The 21,111-nt window shown below is 46.5% G+C and overlaps 4 protein-coding genes across 4 annotated transcripts; 2 read left to right on the plus strand and 2 right to left on the minus strand.

Annotated features, from left to right (window-relative positions):
- Nucleotides 1-2,163: 2,163 nt before the first annotated feature.
- Nucleotides 2,164-3,135, minus strand: BHQ10_003572 (uncharacterized protein; the record flags this gene model as incomplete). The annotated part of the gene is made up of 4 exons (XM_040875843.1): nucleotides 2,164-2,454; nucleotides 2,513-2,765; nucleotides 2,819-2,888; nucleotides 2,997-3,135. The coding sequence occupies 4 exons, from the start codon at nucleotides 3,133-3,135 to the stop codon at nucleotides 2,164-2,166; spliced, it is 753 nt and encodes a 250-aa protein (XP_040732076.1).
- A 1,051-nt stretch (nucleotides 3,136-4,186) lies between these two features.
- BHQ10_003573 (uncharacterized protein) lies at nucleotides 4,187-5,296 on the plus strand (the record flags this gene model as incomplete). Its single annotated transcript, XM_040875844.1, has 1 exon — nucleotides 4,187-5,296. The coding sequence occupies one exon, from the start codon at nucleotides 4,187-4,189 to the stop codon at nucleotides 5,294-5,296; it is 1,110 nt and encodes a 369-aa protein (XP_040732077.1).
- Nucleotides 5,297-6,316: 1,020 nt separating this feature from the next.
- Nucleotides 6,317-11,413, minus strand: BHQ10_003574 (uncharacterized protein; the record flags this gene model as incomplete). Its single annotated transcript, XM_040875845.1, has 4 exons — nucleotides 6,317-10,596; nucleotides 10,684-11,162; nucleotides 11,211-11,237; nucleotides 11,310-11,413. 4 exons carry the CDS (start codon nucleotides 11,411-11,413, stop codon nucleotides 6,317-6,319), a joined length of 4,890 nt encoding a protein of 1,629 aa, XP_040732078.1.
- Nucleotides 11,414-12,430: 1,017 nt separating this feature from the next.
- On the plus strand, nucleotides 12,431-18,762 carry BHQ10_003575 (uncharacterized protein; the record flags this gene model as incomplete). Its single annotated transcript, XM_040875846.1, has 4 exons — nucleotides 12,431-17,519; nucleotides 17,579-18,067; nucleotides 18,128-18,243; nucleotides 18,319-18,762. The coding sequence occupies 4 exons, from the start codon at nucleotides 12,431-12,433 to the stop codon at nucleotides 18,760-18,762; spliced, it is 6,138 nt and encodes a 2,045-aa protein (XP_040732079.1).
- Between the last annotated feature and the right edge of the window lie 2,349 nt (nucleotides 18,763-21,111).

A 21,111-nucleotide genomic window follows, 5' to 3' on the forward strand; every position in this document is an offset into this window, starting at 1 on the left:
GTCCCMCAATTCAGTATGCTTCGTACATAGTACACGCTGAAAATACGACCTCAACTTTCAAGATTACCGTAGTTTGGAAAGATCCGAGCGCTCAACACGGTCATGATGGTACCGTACAGAGTATGAATGAGCTTATTCTAGCGCCCAAATTTAGACTGACGATAAATTCATCATCTTCGCACGGACGTAGGATTCCTGACCTTCAAGAAAGTCGCGAGTTATCGGGGAGCTAGTTGACTAGGGCTCACATGTGTGGGATTGAAGCCATTTTACTCGACGATATTGAAACCCTTGAAACTCGTATTGGATGTCATGGTCTTCTTCATTGTCAAGAGCCTAAGCATCTTTTATTGCTAACCTATAATGGGAAGGCAAATCTTTTGGGAAAGTACTTGGCCATTCTTTCCATCTGTTCTAGTCTCTGAGGATGCTGATACGAACTATCAGTAACAAGTAATATTTCCATAAGAGCGAATAATTACCATATTGATTTGATTCGGTGAGAGCGGGTCGTACTGCATCTGAGTTTCTTCACCTAACCCCGAATGCTGTGCCAAGGGATTAGGGAGGTGATGAGCGGTAGTCCCATGGGAAATATTTGATCCAAGACCATTAGTCTGCTGGTCAAGATGATGAAGCACTTGAAGACCAGGAATTAGCGTAAGCACATGAACGGCTTAGACGTAGAGAGAGAATGACAGGAATGCATACTTCCTGCAGAGCTTCCTGCAACACTATTGTTATGAATCATCATGGAACTGTTCATGGTCACATCTAGGATGGATCCAGTATCAAGAGCGGGTGATAGATTAATATCGGTATTGTGAATTTTGTTTAGAACAGAGCGGACTGCTTCCGCAACTTTTTGAGCCTCTCGTGACTTTTCGCTCAGGTAAGTCCAGACGAGGCAAGATTCATGCAGAGCCTGAACGACTTCGTTCACCTTTTCAGGAGTTATGTCATTCAATCCAATATTTTGACGGGTTGTGTCTCCTCCATTATCTTGTGATGGCTGTTGACTAGAAGCATCGTGAGACTGGTTATTGCTAGAGTCAATCTCAGCACACAGGATAACTGTAGCCAGCAAGCAAGGTGCCTTAAGCAATGGGGTAAGTTTCCATCTTTCTTTGTATAGACGACCAGAGAGTTGCGTTTCATCATATAACGTTCGTTGACATTGAAGTATTTGCAGCGACGCCTCGACATATTTCGAATGGACAGACATGTGTTGATCGTGGTTCTCTCCATGACTAGAATGGGACGAAAGCAGGATTGAATGTCGAAAGTGCAAGAGACACTTGGCCTCCTGTATATGCAAGAAGAGGACGAGACGTCTTAGGATCGTTTCGGCGTTGTCAACCAGTGACCTTGCCATTGGTCGCATCCGAAGGGGTTCTGGCAGCGTTGCGTATGAATCGTCCAGTTGCTTGTCCAGTCGAGAAACGTCGGCCTCGGCGATGGCTAAATTTATTCTTCGGTTCGTCAAAGTCTCCGTCCAGTCATTAATTCTTCCACGGACTGAAAGCAGCTTGCTCTCTGACAGACTGTATTGGATATCTGTCTGAACAGCTTCCGGTCGAGGAAGAGGTAGTTCCTGCATATTCTGATGCAAATCCTCATCGAGCAGATTCCGCGGTTCCGCGGTATCCCCTTGGTCTTCTCGGGTCATACGAGGTAGGCCTACCTGCCCGGATATTTGTATATCAAGTCGAACAAGCAAAGACCATAATCTACGTCGCATCTCTCCGTCAAAAGGGGATATATTTGAGAAATGCGAGGGATCACGATGGTAACCCAGACGATATGCAAGCCTCATGATGACACCAAGCACCATCCAAGGCTCGGTTTGTGTGTCTTCCCCTCTCAGCAATTCGATGTGCAGGTAAAGCAACAATGCTTCAATACTGTATGGGGCGCCTTTCGTATACTTTCCAAGATGAAGACATTGTACAACCTTCTCTCTATATGCTCGCGCAAGGTCCTCACAGTCCGGGACCATTGGAATCATTTCGGGCCTATAGGACAGAACAAGAGACATGACTGCAAACAAAAGGCCAACCCATGTCATTGTCGTGTCTAACGGATCTTGCCAGAAGCGTTCATACTTTTATTATTAGCGCACTAGGACCACACAAACAAATAACATGTCACACACCAACCTCATTAAGGAACGTCGGGCCATGCAATATGACTACTCGTCTCAGCTTTTGCGCTCAAACCAAGTCGGGTGTACTTACTGGGAACGATGGGTCGATCAAGGAAATAACCCGCAACCAGTTTATCCACAATGGACTTTGATGGAATGGCGGCCAGGATCTCCTGCTTATTCGAGAGCCTATATCCTCCGACGAGAATACCAGACTCGTTGTTTTCTGGTGGTGATACTGAAGGAAGAGAGGTGTTGCGAGACTCTGGCTCATATGCATGGGACAACATGTTCTTCAGCTCTGAAATCTGTGGCGAGACAGTCAGCCATCAACTGCTTCTGCTTCAACCCCTTTCCAAGAATTACCTCCTCAAGAATGACAGTCCAGTGAGTGCCCGGTACGTATGTTGTTTCGTTATTCGCGATTTGTACCTGCCCCCAATGGCGGGGAGTTTGGAAGCTCGCTGCATCACCAGATGCTAGTCTGCCAGGGGATGGCGGAAGCATGGACGTGACTGGCGATGACATAACACTAAACTCTGGAACACTGGTGGTCTTGTTGTTATCAACAAGGGATATCACCAGTCTCTCCAATTGAGCGATACGATCTGTCATACTACTGACTACCGGCTGAGTTGTCGTAGTTACTGAGGCCTGTGCATTTGACCTGACATAGGCGCAAGACGACGCCAGGCCGCGGCGTACACATGTCCCACACGGTTCGCCTCTGTCACATCGTAATCTATCTCAAGTCAGTCTTGCTCGTTTATAGTATGAATATCAAAATCAGCGAGAGTATGAGGACGAATTGCACGACGGAAGGTACAGGTAGGAAGCTACCTCTACATACTTTCTTCGTCTACATAAAGTGCATGATAATTGCGGTTTCTCTCGTCGTCGACTCGGACGTGGCTGGTGCTGCTCAGCGGGCTGTGGTTGGGGCTGCCCGTCAGCCATCGCAATAGCAGTAAGCGCGGATGGCGGTGCATCAGACGAGTCGGGAACGGGGAGGAGAGGAAGACTGATTAGGCGTCACGGAATTAAAAGTGCGAAGCGCTGTTCAATTTTGAGTAAGCTCGAGATGATACACGAGGAAAAGTACTATCTTGCGCAACTCGACCAGTGAATGTTTTGATGCTGGTCGTGACTTCCCTCACGCCTGCGGCTTCTTTGTTGGCGGCTGTAAAATAACACGGTGTATTGCCGTATCAGTTCTCCCGTGAGGCTAAAGGCTCAATACCGTTACAATACACCCCAATTCCCGTGACCTGCAATTACGTTGTTCCGGACGCAGACTCATAACGGCGGATCAACGATGTTCCAGATCGACCTTTGGACAGCAGCCTCAGTGCACAAAACTCATAATGAACATTTAGTCATCGTCATCATCAGAATCATGGGCCAGATAGCTCTTGTCACTCGAAAGGCAGCTATCCGCAACCTGTTTATGCGTATAGAATACATAAAGACAGAGAGCACGGAGTATCTGTTGCGCTAGACTCCGCCGAGCTGGCTGTGCGGACATGCCAGAATCTCCGCTCCGATGCTCCGCACGCCAGTTGGACCCTTTGGACCGCGTCGGGACATTCATTCGCCCTGCAACCAGAAAATAACACTGCCAAACCTCTATCTGAACTGCTCACCCTCGAGAGCTCAAGGGCCAATTCATGTCCGTCTTCCAATCATGCCCTTCCGGAACATCAGCTGCTGGGCATTGATTCGCCCGATCCATTATGTCACCGATGCTTAACGTGCCTCTCATGCCGGGGGCCGCCGATCAGACCAGCTACTATAAACTTGAAGCATTGTTTCCAGCTTGTTCCGTAGTATCTCCTTGCTATTCTCTACTCATGTACTTACGATCTTAGTTGACAATATCTAATCAACGTTGATCCACTTGGTGTCAAGTTCAAGTATAAACTGGCTTCCATCCTCGGGAAAAGACTTTCTCGATTGTGCTCACAACCACTTCACTCGATTCAATTGCCGTCTCGCGCATCTTACTCGTCCTTAACATCTGCCTCCATTCGTATTGCCAGAATGCCTTCCAATCGCGCTGCCTATCAMCCCGCCCAAAAAGCGCCTTCCCTCGAGGTTCGCGATGCTCCCTACAAGCCCGCCGATGCCGACAAGATTGTCATCAGGACCAACGCCGTCGCCATCAACCCCATTGACTGGTTGATCCAAGCACGAGGCGATATCATGTTCACTCACCTTGCTTATCCCTTTGTGCTCGGCTCCGACGTGTCTGGAGAAGTGGTCGAGGTTGGCAAGGACGTCAAGCGCTTCAAGGTCGGAGACCGCGTCGTCGGTTTCACCCGCGGAAGCGACCCCAAAGTCAATGACCCTGCAGAGGGTGGTTTCCAGCTCTACACTGTTCTTCGCCCCAACATGGTCTCTCACATCCCTGACAATGTGTCTTACGAAGAGGCCTCCGTCATTCCCCTTGGTATCGCTACCGCTGCTGCAGGTCTCTTCGAGAAGACAGAACTAGGCCTCGATTTACCATCAGAGCCTGCCAAGCCGTTCAATGGCAAGACTGTTCTGATTTGGGGTGGATCCACCAGTGTTGGTGTCAACGCTATCCAGCTCGCTGCTGCTGCCGGCTACGAAGTCTTCACCACTGCCTCTCCCAAGAACCACGAATACCTCAAACGTCTTGGCGCTAGCCAGGTTTTTGACTACAAGAGTCCTTCCGTCGCGCAAGAAATAATCAAAGCTATGAAGGGCAAGACTGCCGCCGGTGCTTTGTCTATTGGCCAAGGTGCAGCTGAGAAGCTTATGGAGATCCTCGATCACTGCCAGGGCAACAAATTTGTCGCTTTGGCCACTTTCCCTGTTCCTCAGAAGGAACCCACGAACTTGATCTTCCTCCGCACGGTTATCTTTTTCGTTTCCTGGATCATTTCATACAAGGTCAAAGGTTTGGTCAAGGGCATCAAGTCCAACATGCTCAATGCCGGTATGATTACGAACAGTGAAGTTGGTCGAGGTATCTTCGTCGACTACCTCCCAAAGGCCCTCGCTGCCGGTACTTTCACTCCTGCTCCTAAGCCCGAGGTTGTTGGCACCGGCCTGGAATATGTCCAGGAGGCTTTCAATGTGCAGAAGAAGGGGGTTTCTGCAAGTAAAATTGTTGTCAAGTTTTAAAAACAGTCATATGGGATGTTGACTTTTCCTACATACCTCTCTCTCTAGTCCTTTTTACATTTTTTTCTTACCCGTCATTTGACCCCCTTGTGGTGACTAGATATTCCAAGGGCTGTTGCGCTTTATTTTCGATATCCACTGAGCTTTGATCGTTCGTTCCATATGTTACGCTTGATTGTTATTTAGAGTGTCAGCTATCAAAAATAGTTACTTGAAGCAGAAGGATTATTACCATCTGCACTTCACACAGCTGTGCTATATATCTAGACTACTCTTGCCCGCGCCTCCACTTGACAATTATCATTCACACATATTTCTTCTATCATTTGTCTTCGTTATCTATACTCGAAAGTAGGTAATTCCAATTACTCCGTGAGATGCCTAGGTTGGCCAACCGGAACTACGTATCGGCTCCGGCAAGCTCCCTACACAATTCCAGGACATACTGGAGCCCCCCGATTGGTCGAACTATGAAAATGGACGAAAGCTTCGAGAACATTGAGATGAAGTCCGACGTATGATAGCGAGCATGTAAATGGTTGTTGTACCACATCTCCCTGACCCCCCGAGTTGTCCCGTGTACCACCACCAAGTTGTCGAAGATCCCGAGGAGGTAACAACCTTGGAAGTTGCCACTATATGTTATAAAATGATAGGGGTTCTATTATGATAGATCATTTGACATCTAGTGGATATCCTAGGTATGTGAATGCCACAACATTGATAGTTGATTTAATGGGTGGACTGGGCTCACCAACATGTACGAATGTCTATGTATGGATTGCTTAATATCATTAGATTGATGAATGATTATACATTCGAATTGTTAGCAATCAAAACCTAGGTACATGTAATTGTAAAAGCTCTGTAACCTTACTAAGAAACAACTAAAAGGAACTTGGAAGAAAAACAAACGAAAAGAAATCTATTCAAACAACTCCTGACATCTCTGGTGACCCCGAATAGAAACACTATCTGAAATTGAAACCAAGACAATAGTAATCTCTAGTAGAAAAAAGTCTAAAACTGAGTAGAAGCCGGATCAAGGAACACTTTACGCATCGTCTCATCTGACTTCCCCCACGGTGCGTGATCTTTTAGCTTGACCAAGGAGTTTCCAATAACACCAGAGATAAAAGCAATGTCAGCTGTACGCTGTCTCTCTTTGACTTTGAGACGATACTCTTCATAAGTATCAGCTGCGACGGCAGAATAGAGAAACTTGGGAGCAACGGCGACAACAAGGCCTCCCTTTTGACCAAATCCAAATGAAGTTAGCATCGTGGCTTTTACCTCTCGGACTCGAATGGCCTCCTTCGCATAAACAATGTATTTGTTCTGTTTGAGTTTGATCTCAATGTTGTCGGCATTTCGGTTCCCAGGTACAATGCTGTTCTGTAGCATCTGTATGCAACCGTTCATTTGCCATGCGCCAGCTGCACCCTTGGGATGTCCCGTGAGCGATTTCTGGCAAACTGCAAGTAAAGGATTGCCCGGACGACGGCCCAAATGCTTCATCTGTTCGTTAATGACTTGTGCTTCGTTCGTGTCGTTGGCCTTGGTTGAAGTGCCATGCATAGATGCTGCCTGGATATCGTCAACTGTCAATCCCCAAGTCGCTAAAGCTGCTCGCATAGGTGAGATGAGAGGATCTTGTGATCTAATCTCATTACCCCACATGTATTGCGACTGTTTGATCTTGCTGCGCGCCGCAGCCTGGATTTCGTTCAAGTCAGACTCTGATATACCCGGGGTTTGGCTCTTTTCCTGCCACCACTTGTCGATGGTGGCAATATCTTCGTCAAAGAGCTTTCGTCGGTACGCCAAATCGAGTAGTTTGGAGTCATGACGATCAGTCCTTTCGCGGGCGGCTGTTAGAATACCTTGACCAGGAGCAGGAATGGAGCGTCCATTCTGGTCGGCTGCAATTTGTGAGTAAGCAACGACGGCATAAATAGGAATCCCCATCTTGATTGCAAGTTCTGCATTCGTGACAATTTGCACACCACAACCCGCGGACTCGACAAAGCCACTGCGAGTGCTAGTACTCGGCCTGGACATCTCTTCTGGTCGGCGGCCCTTCGCCAGCTCTTCCTCACTACTGACTGTTGCTTTCATCATGGCAAACTCATAAGATGCTTCTTCCTGAAAGTCGTCGTATCCGCCCACAATCGCGACTTTGGATTTACCAGTTTTGATCGCTTCGCAGCCCATTTCCAATGACTCAATTGCAGTTGCGCAGGCACCAACCGGTGTCTTAATCGGTCCTGATGCAGAAAAGAGTAACATGTTGACCCAGGCAGCTGTGGTGTTCAAAAAAGATTCTGACAATATGTCACTTTGGACTGGTCTGTCAAGGAATCGATCTCTGTATAGCCCACGACCAGCCAACATGGCACCGGCTCCGGTACCGATACAATTGGCCAACTCGGATACATGAATATGGTTGTAGAACTCGTAAGGGTCTCTGATACCAGCAGATAAAAGCGCTTCAGAAACACAACAAAGTGTATACAGGGTGACGGGGTCGACCTGTTGTACAATATCCTCTGGAATGCCATACCGGATAGGATCCCATCCACTTGGCAGAAGGCCCGCAACTGCTCTATCGAAAGGCACCGACTTCGGCAACATGAAATGAGCGCCTTGACGTACTGTCACTCGCCATTCATCCGATCCAGATACAGGCTCAATTGAGACTTTATTTCCCAAGCGAAGCTTGAACGCGTCTGCACTGGCTTTGGATGTTGCAAAGGACGGGAGATCTTCCTCAACCACTATCTCTTGTAAGAACTCCTTCTTGGCTGGGTCATATCCTCCTAGTAATTCAGGTTCAATGAACCGAATACCGGAGTGCTTCTTGATATGCTCCCCGTATAATTGTTTGAAGTTATCTTCACGAACAGGCTCTTTGGTCTTCGCGTCAACCCAGCCTACATACACCTGCCCATTGACTTCACCTTCATGATGTTTTACCAAGCCTAGGATCCATGCCATTTCCACGTAGGTTTCCAGAGTGAAGTCACCTAGATGTTCGACGTCCCATCGTGTGCGGGCGTTACCCCATGGACCAAGTTCGGAATATCCGACCACCACCGCTGTTCGTGACAGATCGATCATCCCTTCTAGGCTGGCGATATCTGCTGTTAGATCCGCATGACCAGGCAATTGAGGAAACCGAAGATTCAAATTTGCACGTCGAGTCTGGGGCACGGTGGTAGAGTTTTGTTTGGCAGACGTTTCACCACCAGCTAGGACATTCAGCTCTCTAGATTTCTCCGCTAAAAGTGCTCGTCGAATGTTACTCTGGCTTGTAAACTTGGCCCTCGACTCTGACATGATGTCCTTGATATTTGTTATTTCCTTGGCACCACCAGTCAAATCAGCGTATACTGGATGATCTTCTGCCAGTTCTGTAACTGCAGGTGTCATCAAAGTCAAGATATTGAACGCCATCTCAGCTCTGGAAAATGTACAGACATTGAGATCTGGTATCTGCTCAATTGCATAGCCGACTAGACTTAGAGCCTGAGAAAGACTTGTTTCCCGTACCCAACCGATTACTGCACCAGTAATTGTGAGGTATTTCTGCCAGTTTCCAGAGTAAAAACGATTGAATAGAGTCTCCAGACCGAGCTTAGATTCCGGATAAAGTCCGTCACCTCCGAAGCCACCCTGATTAAAGGACAAAGGGATAACGACATTTGTTGGTCTAGAATCGATGCGGCGGTCCCTTTTATTCTTATAGATCAAACCAATAATTCGCATAATGTTTGTAAGCATTGCACGATGTGCAAGTTCGGTCGTGCTCTCCAGGTTGCTAATATCGTCTTTCTCTGGGATCGCGCCAAAGGGCACAATGTAGTCAATATCGCCTCCGACAGGTGAATCAGCCCCATATATGTACTCGATTAATTCTTCACAATCCTTCCTGCTACCTTGGTTGAACGGTATCACAGTTAAAGACGAACCCTGGGCTCCATGCTTTCGGTACATGTTGGCGAAGAAGTCTGCCGATTTTGAAATATCGCGGCTGGTTGTAACAATGACTTTTGCACCACCACTCAGCAGCCCTTCAACCACACCGGCTCCAATGGACTTTGGTCCTGCACCTGTTACTAGGAACGACTTAGTGACATATGTAATGCCAGATCTGGTTCCCAACTCCAACGTTTCCATGAGCGCCTTAGTTGACACTGTGTCATATCTGAATTCTCCGTTCGCTGGTTGTCGTTTTTTGAGATGCACATAAGGGACAACCTCTCCATGCACATTAGTTCGACCACGCTTCAAAAATGAGACATATTCAGTTATTTCTCGTGGCAGTTCTTTGTATTCGATATTACCGGTGGTAGTGGAAACGTAAGTTAGAGGCATCATGGTTCTTCCAGAATATCGGTAAACAGGTTGTACGCCCAGGATAGATGAATCAATCCGCATATATCCTTTCAACTTGAGTGGGAGTTCCGGATTCGCCTTCTCCATACCTTGAAGAAAGTCTTTTGCAATTTCCACACAGCTGATATCCCATTTCTGGGTGATCTGCAAGAGGGCCTGGTCATGATAGTCTATTTGACCAAGCGCAAGCTGGTTGAGCAAGCGAACAGTCTCTTCTCGGACCCAATTCCATGAGGAGTCGTATTGCCTGGTTTTCCTGGGATCAAAAAGGGATCCGATGCCGTCGAAGAAATTATCGTCAAACTCGGTGGCCCACCGGCTAAGTTTGTCCTCCATGGCTTTTGTTGAAGATATCAAGTTTTCCAGCTCCTCGCTAGCTTGGCCCTCAATTTGCAGTTGCTTTGCAAGAAGTCTGTATTGTTTCATTTGATAGTCTCGTTGGTCTTGTCGTAGGCTGTCCAAAGCAGTAGAATCGACCATAACAGCTGATTGACCGGATGCACTGCCATCACCGGATGACTGAGGAGATAGCGAAATTCCCGCGAATGATGCAAATCGATTCACAACATCATCAAGAAACTGTTTGGCGTCATCCGCATTTTCAAGACGAGTTGAAGGCTCCATAGTAATTGAAAAGCACACAGGTATGATTGAGTTCTCCTTGCTGAAACCCCAGAGAGTCTCAACATGGTTCTGCATCATCGCTTGATTGAAACCGCCTGGCATCTTTCTCGATATAAACTTTGATATGAGTGTCGACATTTGTTTTCCTGGCTTCCCATTGAAGCCTTGCTGAAGAGCTTCACCGAGAGTTTCTAACGGCATGTATTCACCCCCACTAGGGACAGAAGTGAATTCCACGCCTAGGTCGCCCATTAATTCATTTTGAAGGGTTGATTTACCTGCATTTAAATTAGCATTCTTCCGCCTTGGATCGAGGAAGCATAGGAGGCCCTGAGTGTAGCTTGGATTTGGGCTGAATGACTTACCGCCAGACAGTTCTTGTATAGATTTCTGTGTCGGTAAGACATCAAAGGTCTTCTTGACTTTTTGAGCGGTCAGTGCTATGACAATATAAGTAGGCGAAAGGTTTGGAATTGCTTCGGATGGTTTTCTGGGAGACGACGAGCTGCTCGGTTGTGTGATGGGAGGCTTGACAGAAACAGAGGTTGTAGGGGCAGCGGTATTTGTGTTAGGGGCAGCAGCAGTAAGTTTTGATGTAGGTTGTTGGGCCTCTGGTAGTTTTGACGGTTGAGGTTGTATCTCTGCATCTGGGCTATACTCGTAAAATAAATCCGCTTTCTGATCACTGTAAGAGTAGAACTCCATAGACTTGTATAATTTCTCTGTAACCGGTTGTCGATCTGCCATGCGTTTGACCATAGTAGCCAGGGTTGTTTTGGCACCAATTTCGACATATTTTTTGACAGATTCAGGAGCATCGAACAAGAGTTTCTGCGTTTCGATCCTACAATATATCAATAAGAAGGTCTAGCATAACCCCAGAAAATCATACCATCGAACGGGGAGTGAAAGCTGATATCTGTAATTGCATGTTCTGTTAGCTTCGTATTCGTGATGGGCTATTACACATAGTCCAGCTGTAAGTACTCACGATAGGAGCTCTATGAGCAGGGTGTGCGCAATCGCTCTTTCATCTTCAGGACTTCTGGCCTGCTTTTTGGCAATAATTTGGATATCTCGATTGCTGCCCGCCATGGTGATGGTAGCCGAAGTTTGCTTTGATCAAGCTCAATGCATTTCATACACATGCAACCTAAAGATAAATGAACACAGTCTAATAGCGAATATAAAAATAGTCACGAAAGCCAATTCAATATTAAAAGAATTAGTGTTTTGTGTAATGCAAGATAGAAACAAATGAGTGCTATTAAGAGACACTTGATAGATCTCGTCTTCCCTCATATTGGTATTTAGTTGTAGCATAATCGCCAATCATTGAGCTTAGTACATATTTAGATAGAGTAACCCTGTATACTTGACCCCATCTATTTCTGACCCATTAAAACCACAGACGTTCAATTGGGCTTTGCTTCTAGAAGACTTCTAGGAAATATCTTGGGTGCGTTAGCAGCTGTTGTCTGTTGCTTGGGGTCGGATCAGCAAAAACTCCGGGTACACAAACTCCGGACCCGGCCCCTAGGCTGAAGCCGAAGAAGGGCGACATGTCTCAATAACAGTATAGAGCTTCACTGGTAAATACTTGGAAGGAATAGAACTCCGGCCCGTCGGACATATTCATGAACAGTGGCTGATGCTGTAAGGGACACGCGAGCGCTAACTGCAGTGGAACATTCTTCGAACCACCACGTGCCGAGCTGTAGATGCTTGTATTTTGAGCCCCTATAGCTGAATGACAGTCCAAATAAGTAGCGATATACGGAGTATTGCGTTGAAGTGGTCGCTGTGCATGTAAGTGGTCCTCAAAGAGCGTTCAGTGAAGCTGAGTGTGTCGGTGCCTCTATCTGTGTTACAGACGGAGAAACGTGGTACTCGCAGCCCCTAACTTGATCTCACGTGAAGAAAGCAGAATTGAGACTTTCTAAGATCATGGTTTGCATGTAACAATAGCTGTCATTTGATGAAAAGCTAATATCGATCTGCTTTTCTCCCTCATACCAACTACATTCGAACGTTATAGCTTACTTGGTTCATACAAACACACGGTTTAAACTGCCTTTTTTTTTGATGATTCTCAACACCTAGGGGAAAACCATGGATACGCCTTCATCAGAGAAATTTTCTGGTGTTCCAGACGGACAGTTCTCTCTTCATCTCGATGATATTCAAAGTACAATCTTCGTTAGCGGAGAAGACTTAGAGCAACTGAAGGATCAAAGAGACTTGTTTGTGCTGGCACAAACCTCTGCTTCACGACCACAAATTACTTCGGAGATTGAATTAGCGTTGAATTTTCTTCAGCATCTTCTAGACAACAGCGGTGTGTCTTCCTCCACTCGATCATTCCTCCAGGGGTTCGAGAACAAGTACCTCTTCGATTTTGAAATACATTCGATTATACATTCTTTACAACTCGATCAGCCGACACGAAACAGATTGCTCAGCACATACTACAAAGCTGTCACCCTAGTCATTTCAGAGCCCACAAACATTGCACCGAGTGCGTTATTAAGCGTCGCAAAAAGCGGGCATATCAAGCCATATGTCGTCTTCGGAGGACAAGGCACAGCGAACGCGACATGCGTGAAAGAGCTTTTTGATCTTTATTCGACATATACGCCGTTTTTAAAAGACCTCATCGACGCTATTGGGGCTTTGCTTAGTCGTCTTTCCCGATTGCCTCAGACACGCGAATATTACTGTGGCCGATACCTTGACTTGCAAGCATGGTTACGCGATCCTGACCAAGTACCAGGATCTGACTTTGTCTCCGGTGTGACAGTCAGTTGCCCAATTGTCGGTCTCTTGAGTCTTGCACACTACTGTGTAACATGTAAGGTTCTGGGCATGACCCCAGGTGATCTTCGAAGTTTGCTCCAAGGCGTTACAGGTCATTCTCAGGGGATTGTAGTAGCTGTCGCCATAGCCATTTCTGACTCATGGGAATCGTTTTACGGCGCTGCATTGACGGCAGTAGAAAGTCTTTTCTGGATCGGATTTGAATGCAACCAGGGCTCGCCGAGATCATCTCTGTCACCTTCAGTCATTGAAGATAGTGTCAGCAACGGCTCGGGTCAACCCTCATGCATGCTGAGCGTCGTTGGGTTGGAACGATCTCGTCTCGACCGAATCTTGGTCATAATAAATAAGTCACTTCCAACTACGAGTCAAATTGGTGTTGCCCTCATCAACACAAGGGATAATTTCGTCGTTGGCGGTCCCGCCAAATCTCTGGCAGCACTCGACACCTACCTTCGAACAATCAAGGCAGATCCGGAGATCGATCAAAATCGTGTACCTCACAGCAAGCGCAAACCCATAATCCAGCATCAGTTTCTTCCAATAACTGTACCATTTCACACCGAGTATTTGTCAATACCCGCTCAAAAAATAAAGGAGCACCTGTCTTCCTTAAATATATCCCCCGAAATGCTCGAAATACCTGTCCACGACAACAGAAACGGCCGCGACTTGCGCGAACTACCACACGGGACGAACGTGCTAGATAATCTCATTGATGCAATATGCGTTGATTGTTGTGACTGGCCAGCAGTACTTCAGTCATCGACTGCGACCCACATCTTGACGTTTGGTAGCGGTGGTGTGCCAGACCTAATCATGAGACTCCTCGATGGCAAAGGAGTAAGGGTCATCAGCGGATCTGATCTCGAAACTCGGGACGCCGACATTGGAAGTAAGATGGATATATTTTCTCCATGCTTTCTCCCTACATCAACCAAAGTCGAAAGCTGGGCAGAGAAATTCCAGCCTCGTCTCGTACAACCTACCTCTGGAGGACTGCGATTGGAGACCCGACTCAGTAAACTGTTGGGAGTCCCACCTGTCTTTGTTGCCGGAATGACGCCGACAACAGTACCGTGGGACTTTGTTTCTGCAGTCATGAATGCGGGATACCATGTTGAGCTTGCAAGCGGTGGCTATTTCAATGCAGGAGAGATGTCTGCCGCTATTGAAAAAGTGAAGAATAGTGTTCCAGCTGGAAGGGGCATTACTTGTAATTTGATTTACTCAAGCCCACAAGCCATGACATGGCAGATTTCCATGTTACGCAGACTAGCCAAAGAAGGTGTCGCCGTCGACGGTCTGACGATAGGTGCCGGAGTACCCTCGCAAGAGATCATGACTGATTACATAACTAGCCTGGGCTTGAAACACATTTCTCTCAAGCCTGGTTCCATATCGGCTATCCGCGAGGTTTTAGAAATTGCAAAAGCACAGCCACAGTTTCCAATCATTTTACAGTGGACGGGCGGTCGAGGAGGTGGGCATCATTCCTATGAAGATTTCCATGCACCAATCCTTCGTACATATAGCAGCATTCGCAAATGTCCAAACATTATTCTAGTCGCTGGGAGTGGATTTGGGAGCTATGAAGACAGCTATCCATATCTCTCTGGAATTTGGTCCACTCGTTTTGGATACCCTAGAATGCCATTTGATGGCATTCTTCTTGGAAGTCGCATGATGGTTGCTCGCGAGGCGCACACGTCTCTTGCAGCGAAGAAGTTAATTATCGAAGCTCCCGGAGTTCCCGAGACAGAATGGGAGAAGACCTACGAAGGCGCTGCAGGAGGTGTCATTACTGTTATCTCGGAGATGGGTCAGCCTATTCATAAGATCGCCACAAGAGGTGTTCTTTTCTGGCATGAGCTTGACAAGACAATCTTCAGCCTACCACGAAAAAATAGACTCGAGGCATTGTTGAAAAAGAAGTCATATATCGTTAAAAGACTGAACGCAGACTTTGCTAAACCATGGTTTGGTCAGAACTCGCAAGGAGAACCTGCAGAGATATCAGAAATGACATACATGGAGGTCTTACGCCGGCTGGTATCTCTCATGTACGTCGCTCACCAGAAACGTTGGATTGCACCTTCTTACGTAAATTTTGTTGCGGACATTGCAGCTCGGACGTTAGAAAGACTTCCGGCAAAGGGTGATATTGAGATTACAACAGCTTCTTTACAAAATCCTCAGCATATGCTTGAAGTATTTGCCCGCTGCTGTCCTCTTGCTTCCACGGAGTTTCTTAACCCAGAAGATGCGAAGTACTTCATCCTGCGGTGCAAGAAGCGTGGTCAGAAACCTGTCAACTTCATCCCTATAATTGATGAGGATTTTGAAACATTCTTCAAGAAAGACTCTTTGTGGCAATCTGAGGATATCGATGCTGTCATAGATCAGGATGCTGGTCGATGTTGTATCCTTCATGGACCTGTTGCTGCTCGATACTGCAAATCTGATGATGAGACCGTGAAAGAAATCCTTGACCAGATCAACCAGGGTTTGATCAGGAAGGTCGAAGAGGATTTCTATCCAGGCGGGTTAATAAAACAACCTGAAATTGCTAGCCTTTCTTCCGAGAGCTGGTCTGTAGCGACACCCGAATCCGATACTAGGAATGTATCGCTTACCCCTATTGATAGTCTCGCCGGTGGTGTTGAAGACATTTTATTATCTACGGTACTTATTCTCGTGAAGATGGGCAACCCTTGGATTCGTTCCTTGTTCACGGATGAGTATATTTTACGCGGCCGCGATCGCAAAATCAATCCATTCCATCGTCTGATTCACCGGGAGTCCAAAGGCACTGTGGAAGTAGATCCTGAAACATCACTAATTACCATATTCGTCGAAAATGAAGACAGCTCAAAGACCAAGTCCGTCGTGAAAATCTCCTCGCAAAACGACATAGACATCTCTGTGGAACTTTCTTTCCCTGGCTTTCACAGCAAGGAACCAACTGTTCTACCGCTTGCTTTTCGTTACGACCAAGCAATGACACCGTACAGCATAGCTGAAGTTACGGCTAGACGTGATGACTGTATCAAAACATTTTATAGCATGGTGTGGTTCGGAGAAGACGTTACTGCTTCTACAGATAATGTTCGTTCAACAATCTGGGGCCCAGAGATGACTCTCACTGCAGAAATGCTTGAAGATCTGGCTAATACAATTGGCCGAACACATGCCCATGGAAAGAACATTGTCGGCGAGTCTGACACGTTTCCTATTAGTATTGGCATAGTTGCTGCGTGGGATGCCGTCGCCAAACCTATCGTTTTGAAAGCTGTCCCCGGAGATCTTCTAAGGCTTGTTCACCAGTCGAACTCATTCGAGTACGTTAAAGAAACGGCGGCTCTTTGCGTGGGAGATATTATTCAGGCAAAAGCCAATGTTAGAGCTATTTACATTGAGGACGCCGGAAAGTATGTGACAGTCGAAGGACATATTCTTTCCTATAACGAACCAGTGATGAAGGTCACATCAACTTTCCTCTTCAAAGGTGCCTTTGACGACTTTCAATCTACATTTAAAGTTACAGATGAGCCAGATATCATCTTTGAAGTGGCTTCAGAGCAAGATGAGGCTGTTCTCAAGGATCGCGATTGGTTCCATCTAGAAAATCCATTCCTGTCTCTCATCGGCAAGACTTTGCTATTTAATTTGTGTTCAGAAGTGACCTGGAAAGATAAAATAACATATGACACGTTGAAAGTATCAGGACAAATATTTCAAAGAAACAGCTTGGGACAGATTCAGGAGATAGGCAGCGTGACCTTTGAACATGGAAAATGCGTCGGCAATCCAGTCATGGATTTCTTACAGAGAAAGGGAACATCAGCCGCTGCAAAGAGCGACCTCACAAGTCCCGGTTGGGCTGGAGTATCATCGCTAGAAGTCCAAATGCCTACTACTAACGAGATGTACACTCGTGTCTCTAGAGACTACAATCCAATTCATATGTCATCAGTGTTTTCACACTGGGCCGAACTTCCCGGCACTATCAGTCAAGGAATGTTCACTTCTGCCATTGCTGTCAATGCAGTCGAACATCTATCTTTGCAGGGCGAACGACATCGACTACGAAAATTCACTTCGACTTTCACCGATATGGTTCTCCCTGGCGACCGACTCGTGATACGCTTGAAGCACGTGGGAGCTATCGATGGCCGACTAGTATTCAAGGTATCCGCTTTGAAGGCTGACACTGAAAACATAGTCCTGGAAGCAGAGGCGGAAGTTGATCAGCCTCAATCCGTTTTCTTCTTTACAGGGCAAGGAAGTCAACTACCTGGTATGGGTATGGAGCTATACAAGACTAGCGAAGTGGCTCGGCGTATTTGGGATGAGATCGATGCCCATATCTTCGAAAGATTTGGTAAGTACACGACTCCGAAAACAAATTAGTATCGGACTTTCATTAACTACTAATCATAGGGTGGTCGGTCATTGACATCATTTCAAACAATCCGAAGAGCATGACCATTCATTTCGGAGGCAAACGTGGACGACAACTGCGCGAAAACTATCTAGCCATGGAGACAGAAATTACGACACCAGACGGTCGCACAATCAGAAAGACATTGCTACCTGGATTGACACGCGACTCTCGTTCATACACATTCTCCTGCCCATCTGGATTGCTGTTCTTCTCTAGTTTCGCACAGCCTGCGATCGTATTGGTCGAAAAGATCATGTTTGAAGACATGAAAAGTCGGGGATTAGTTCCTTCGAGTCCGTACTTTGCTGGTCATTCACTTGGCGAATACGGAGCCCTTCTAGCATTCTCTGGGTTTATGACTACGAGAGAATTGATGGAACTGGCATTTTATCGTGGCCTATCTCTACAATTTGCCATGGAGAGAGACTCGAATGGAGAGACGAATTATGGCATGGTTGCAGCCAATCCCCAGCGTATAGGAAAATGTGAGCCACGCAAGCGTCAAACTCCTTATTAATATGCGAACTTTCTAACCCTGTCATTAGTTTTCAGCGAGACTTCCTTGCGGCAATTAGTTCGCATGATTGCACATCAAAGTGGCGAGCTGATCGAAATTGTGAACCTGAACGTAGAGAATGAGCAATACGTTTGTGCGGGAACAGTAAGTTTGAACTCAGATCTCCAGGAAACTTAATCGTCTGAGACACAGTGCTGACGGAATTTGTTTTTCTTCCAGCTACAAAATCTGCATGTTCTTGAACATGTCCTAAGCTACCTGGCTACGGCCCCCCACGGGGCAGAAATGGTGGGCGAAATCATGACTACCAAGGACGATCTTTCTGCAACGACGATCGGCCAAAGGCTAGCTGTCAACCTTGTTGAAGCACAAAAATTACCCAGCCCCATTCGACTGAAGCGTGGTAAGGGCACGATTCCCATCCCAGGGATAGATGTTCCATTCCACTCTTCTTTCTTGCGTCAATCTGTGGCCTCGTATAGAAAGATCCTACAGCGACGAATCCCAGAAGAGAACATACACTTGGACCGTATTCTGGGGAAGTGGATTCCTAACGTAATGGCGAGACCCTTCTCCATTGACGACGATTACTTGCTGGAAGCGCTGGAGTTGACCAAAAGCCCTATCTTGGGGGAATTGATACACGGACCGGTTGCAGTTTAGACTTTCAATGTTTTATTGCACGCGCATAGAACTGTTTTTATTGGTGTAACTATTTCCCTATCATCTGCTTGTTTCGCCTTGTTTTTACTGTGGTTATCTTGTATTGAATGAGGACACGTGCTCAGGAGTTCTTGCAAACGGAAATTAATCATGAGAATATAGAAAATTGTGCTATCAGTGGGCATTGTTCTCATTGACGATATACGTGCGGGCTGGCCGGGGCAATGAGATGTCGAAGTAGGCTTCATGACTCAATCCTTAAATGACTTACCATTTCGGGCAACCACGAAACATAGCTTATCGACAAGCCCTATGCTAGCAATGTGCACGGCTGATAACTTGCGGCCTCCTTTAAGCTGTGTGCCGGGCACCGAATGGTTTCTATGAATCGTAGACACAGCATCTATTTGTCAAACAAAAGAAATCGCTGTTCATAGATGATTATGGGGCTAAAAGGCATACAAGCGGACCTCCGGCTCTTTGGCCCCTTGAGAATCAGGTCATTACCAGCGGTAAGAATGCAGTACCTATGTGCAAGCCCCTCTATTATACCCTCTGGGTGTTGGCTCGTATCGTTAGAGGGTGTTTTAGCCGCTGAATATCGTATCTGTTGAACAATACCACGGAAGAGTTCGGCCTTTTGCTGGTATATTTTCAACCGGGTGAGTGTTTCCTACATACCTGGTAGCCTTGGCAACACGTAGAGCATGAATATATACAAGATCAGGGTTCGGCAGGGATCCTGTACAGTCAGGTAATAGCCTAATTCGTGCTCGTTCAGGTCGCACGATGATAAGGCTCCCCAGTCTAGAATGTCCGGCCCCTAGTCTCACCATTACGAACGGCCGAGGCCAGAATGAGGTTGTTACTTGCTTTTCCAGGCGGAGAAGTGCTGGGGCGCCGCGTAAGTAGCTATCTGACGAGTCGCTGGCACCTTCCACTTGAGTCAGAGTAATAGTAGTATGCATCATCTAGTTTAAACCTAATGACACTAAGTGAGCTCTTACTCATGTGGATATCAAAACGCGTAACAATTATTGAAGGGTTATTTGATGTGGAATGTTAGGCTGAATGGATCACATCCGATGCTCCGCCCTTACCTCCGCGCTCAGTGGGGCTTTCTCGGCTTAACGAGAATCCCGGCGGCCCGCTCAGTATCAAAACGTACCTAAATTACCAGAGACGTTTTGTAATGTTACAGATATCGTTACTAGACCCGCTTTCCAGTGGCTGAAGGGCGGCCATTCTTTAAGCATTTAAGCCTGCGGGCGCTAATACGTACAGTGGATATAGAACCACACGGTGGACCGAGATCGGTTACCGTATATCGCGTATTTTGCTCGTATGAGTCGTATCAATATAACAACTTGCAGGTAAATTAATAGTCTTGATTGGTCTACTAGACGGAATTAAGAGAGCTTTGAATGTTTCGTTAGGCTCCATTCCTAGCCGATACGTCTCGCTCCTCGTCAACTTGCGCTGAATGCGCACGGAAGTGATCTGTACAGTCTGTAATGGTAGGTTACCAAGTGCTGGGGCCCTTTCGCCGTTTAGTTGGATACCTTCGTATTCCAAGCTGATACCCTGCATCAAATACCTGCCTAGGGAGGTGGTTGACTCACCTGATAAATGTGCTCGTGGCGCATACATGCAGAGCAAGCCAGCTAGCTGACAACCAGCAGATCCTTTGCAAGCTGTGCAAAGTTTAAATGTCATCCATCCTGGTTCTCTTCGAATGAGCGCATCAAGTCAGAAATTGAGCAAAATAAACGAAGTACATGCAGCAGAACCAATATCTAAACTCGGTTGCTGGTACGTTCAATTGGTCTACGGCCCCTCGAGCGGCCTTTTTGTATATACTTCGTATCGAATTATGCAAGCTCGGATTTGTTAATGATACGTGTACTCGCCATATCATGATGCTCCTCATCCCGTAAGCCACTGTTACGCCCGATATCTTGTTACACATCCGATAAATGCCATTTATCTTTGTGGAGCATAGATTTAGCAGGGAGTAGTTTGTTCGGTCTAGCCGTAACGTATGATAAGCTAGAGTGGCAACGGAAGATTTTAGTTCGGTCTCTCATACAATTTCGTTTTATTCAAAGCAACTCGAATGTTGTCATTTCAATGTTTATATTTCGATTGAGTTCTGACTATCCCAAGACGCACCGGGCATTTGATCGTGATATGAGTTGTCTCTAATTTAATTTGAGTTCGACTACATGGCGATGCAGATCAGCCAGACGCCCAACATATTAAATTAGAAAAAGTATTTTGGACTTGATGTCCTTCCAAAGGAGCATTTCTAGTTCCGGATTCGCGGAGATTTTTTAGAGATTCACAATA

Source organism: Talaromyces amestolkiae, assembly GCF_001896365.1.
Source record: "Talaromyces amestolkiae strain CIB chromosome Unknown scaffold5.1, whole genome shotgun sequence".
NCBI classification, from domain to species: Eukaryota; Fungi; Ascomycota; class Eurotiomycetes; order Eurotiales; family Trichocomaceae; genus Talaromyces; species Talaromyces amestolkiae.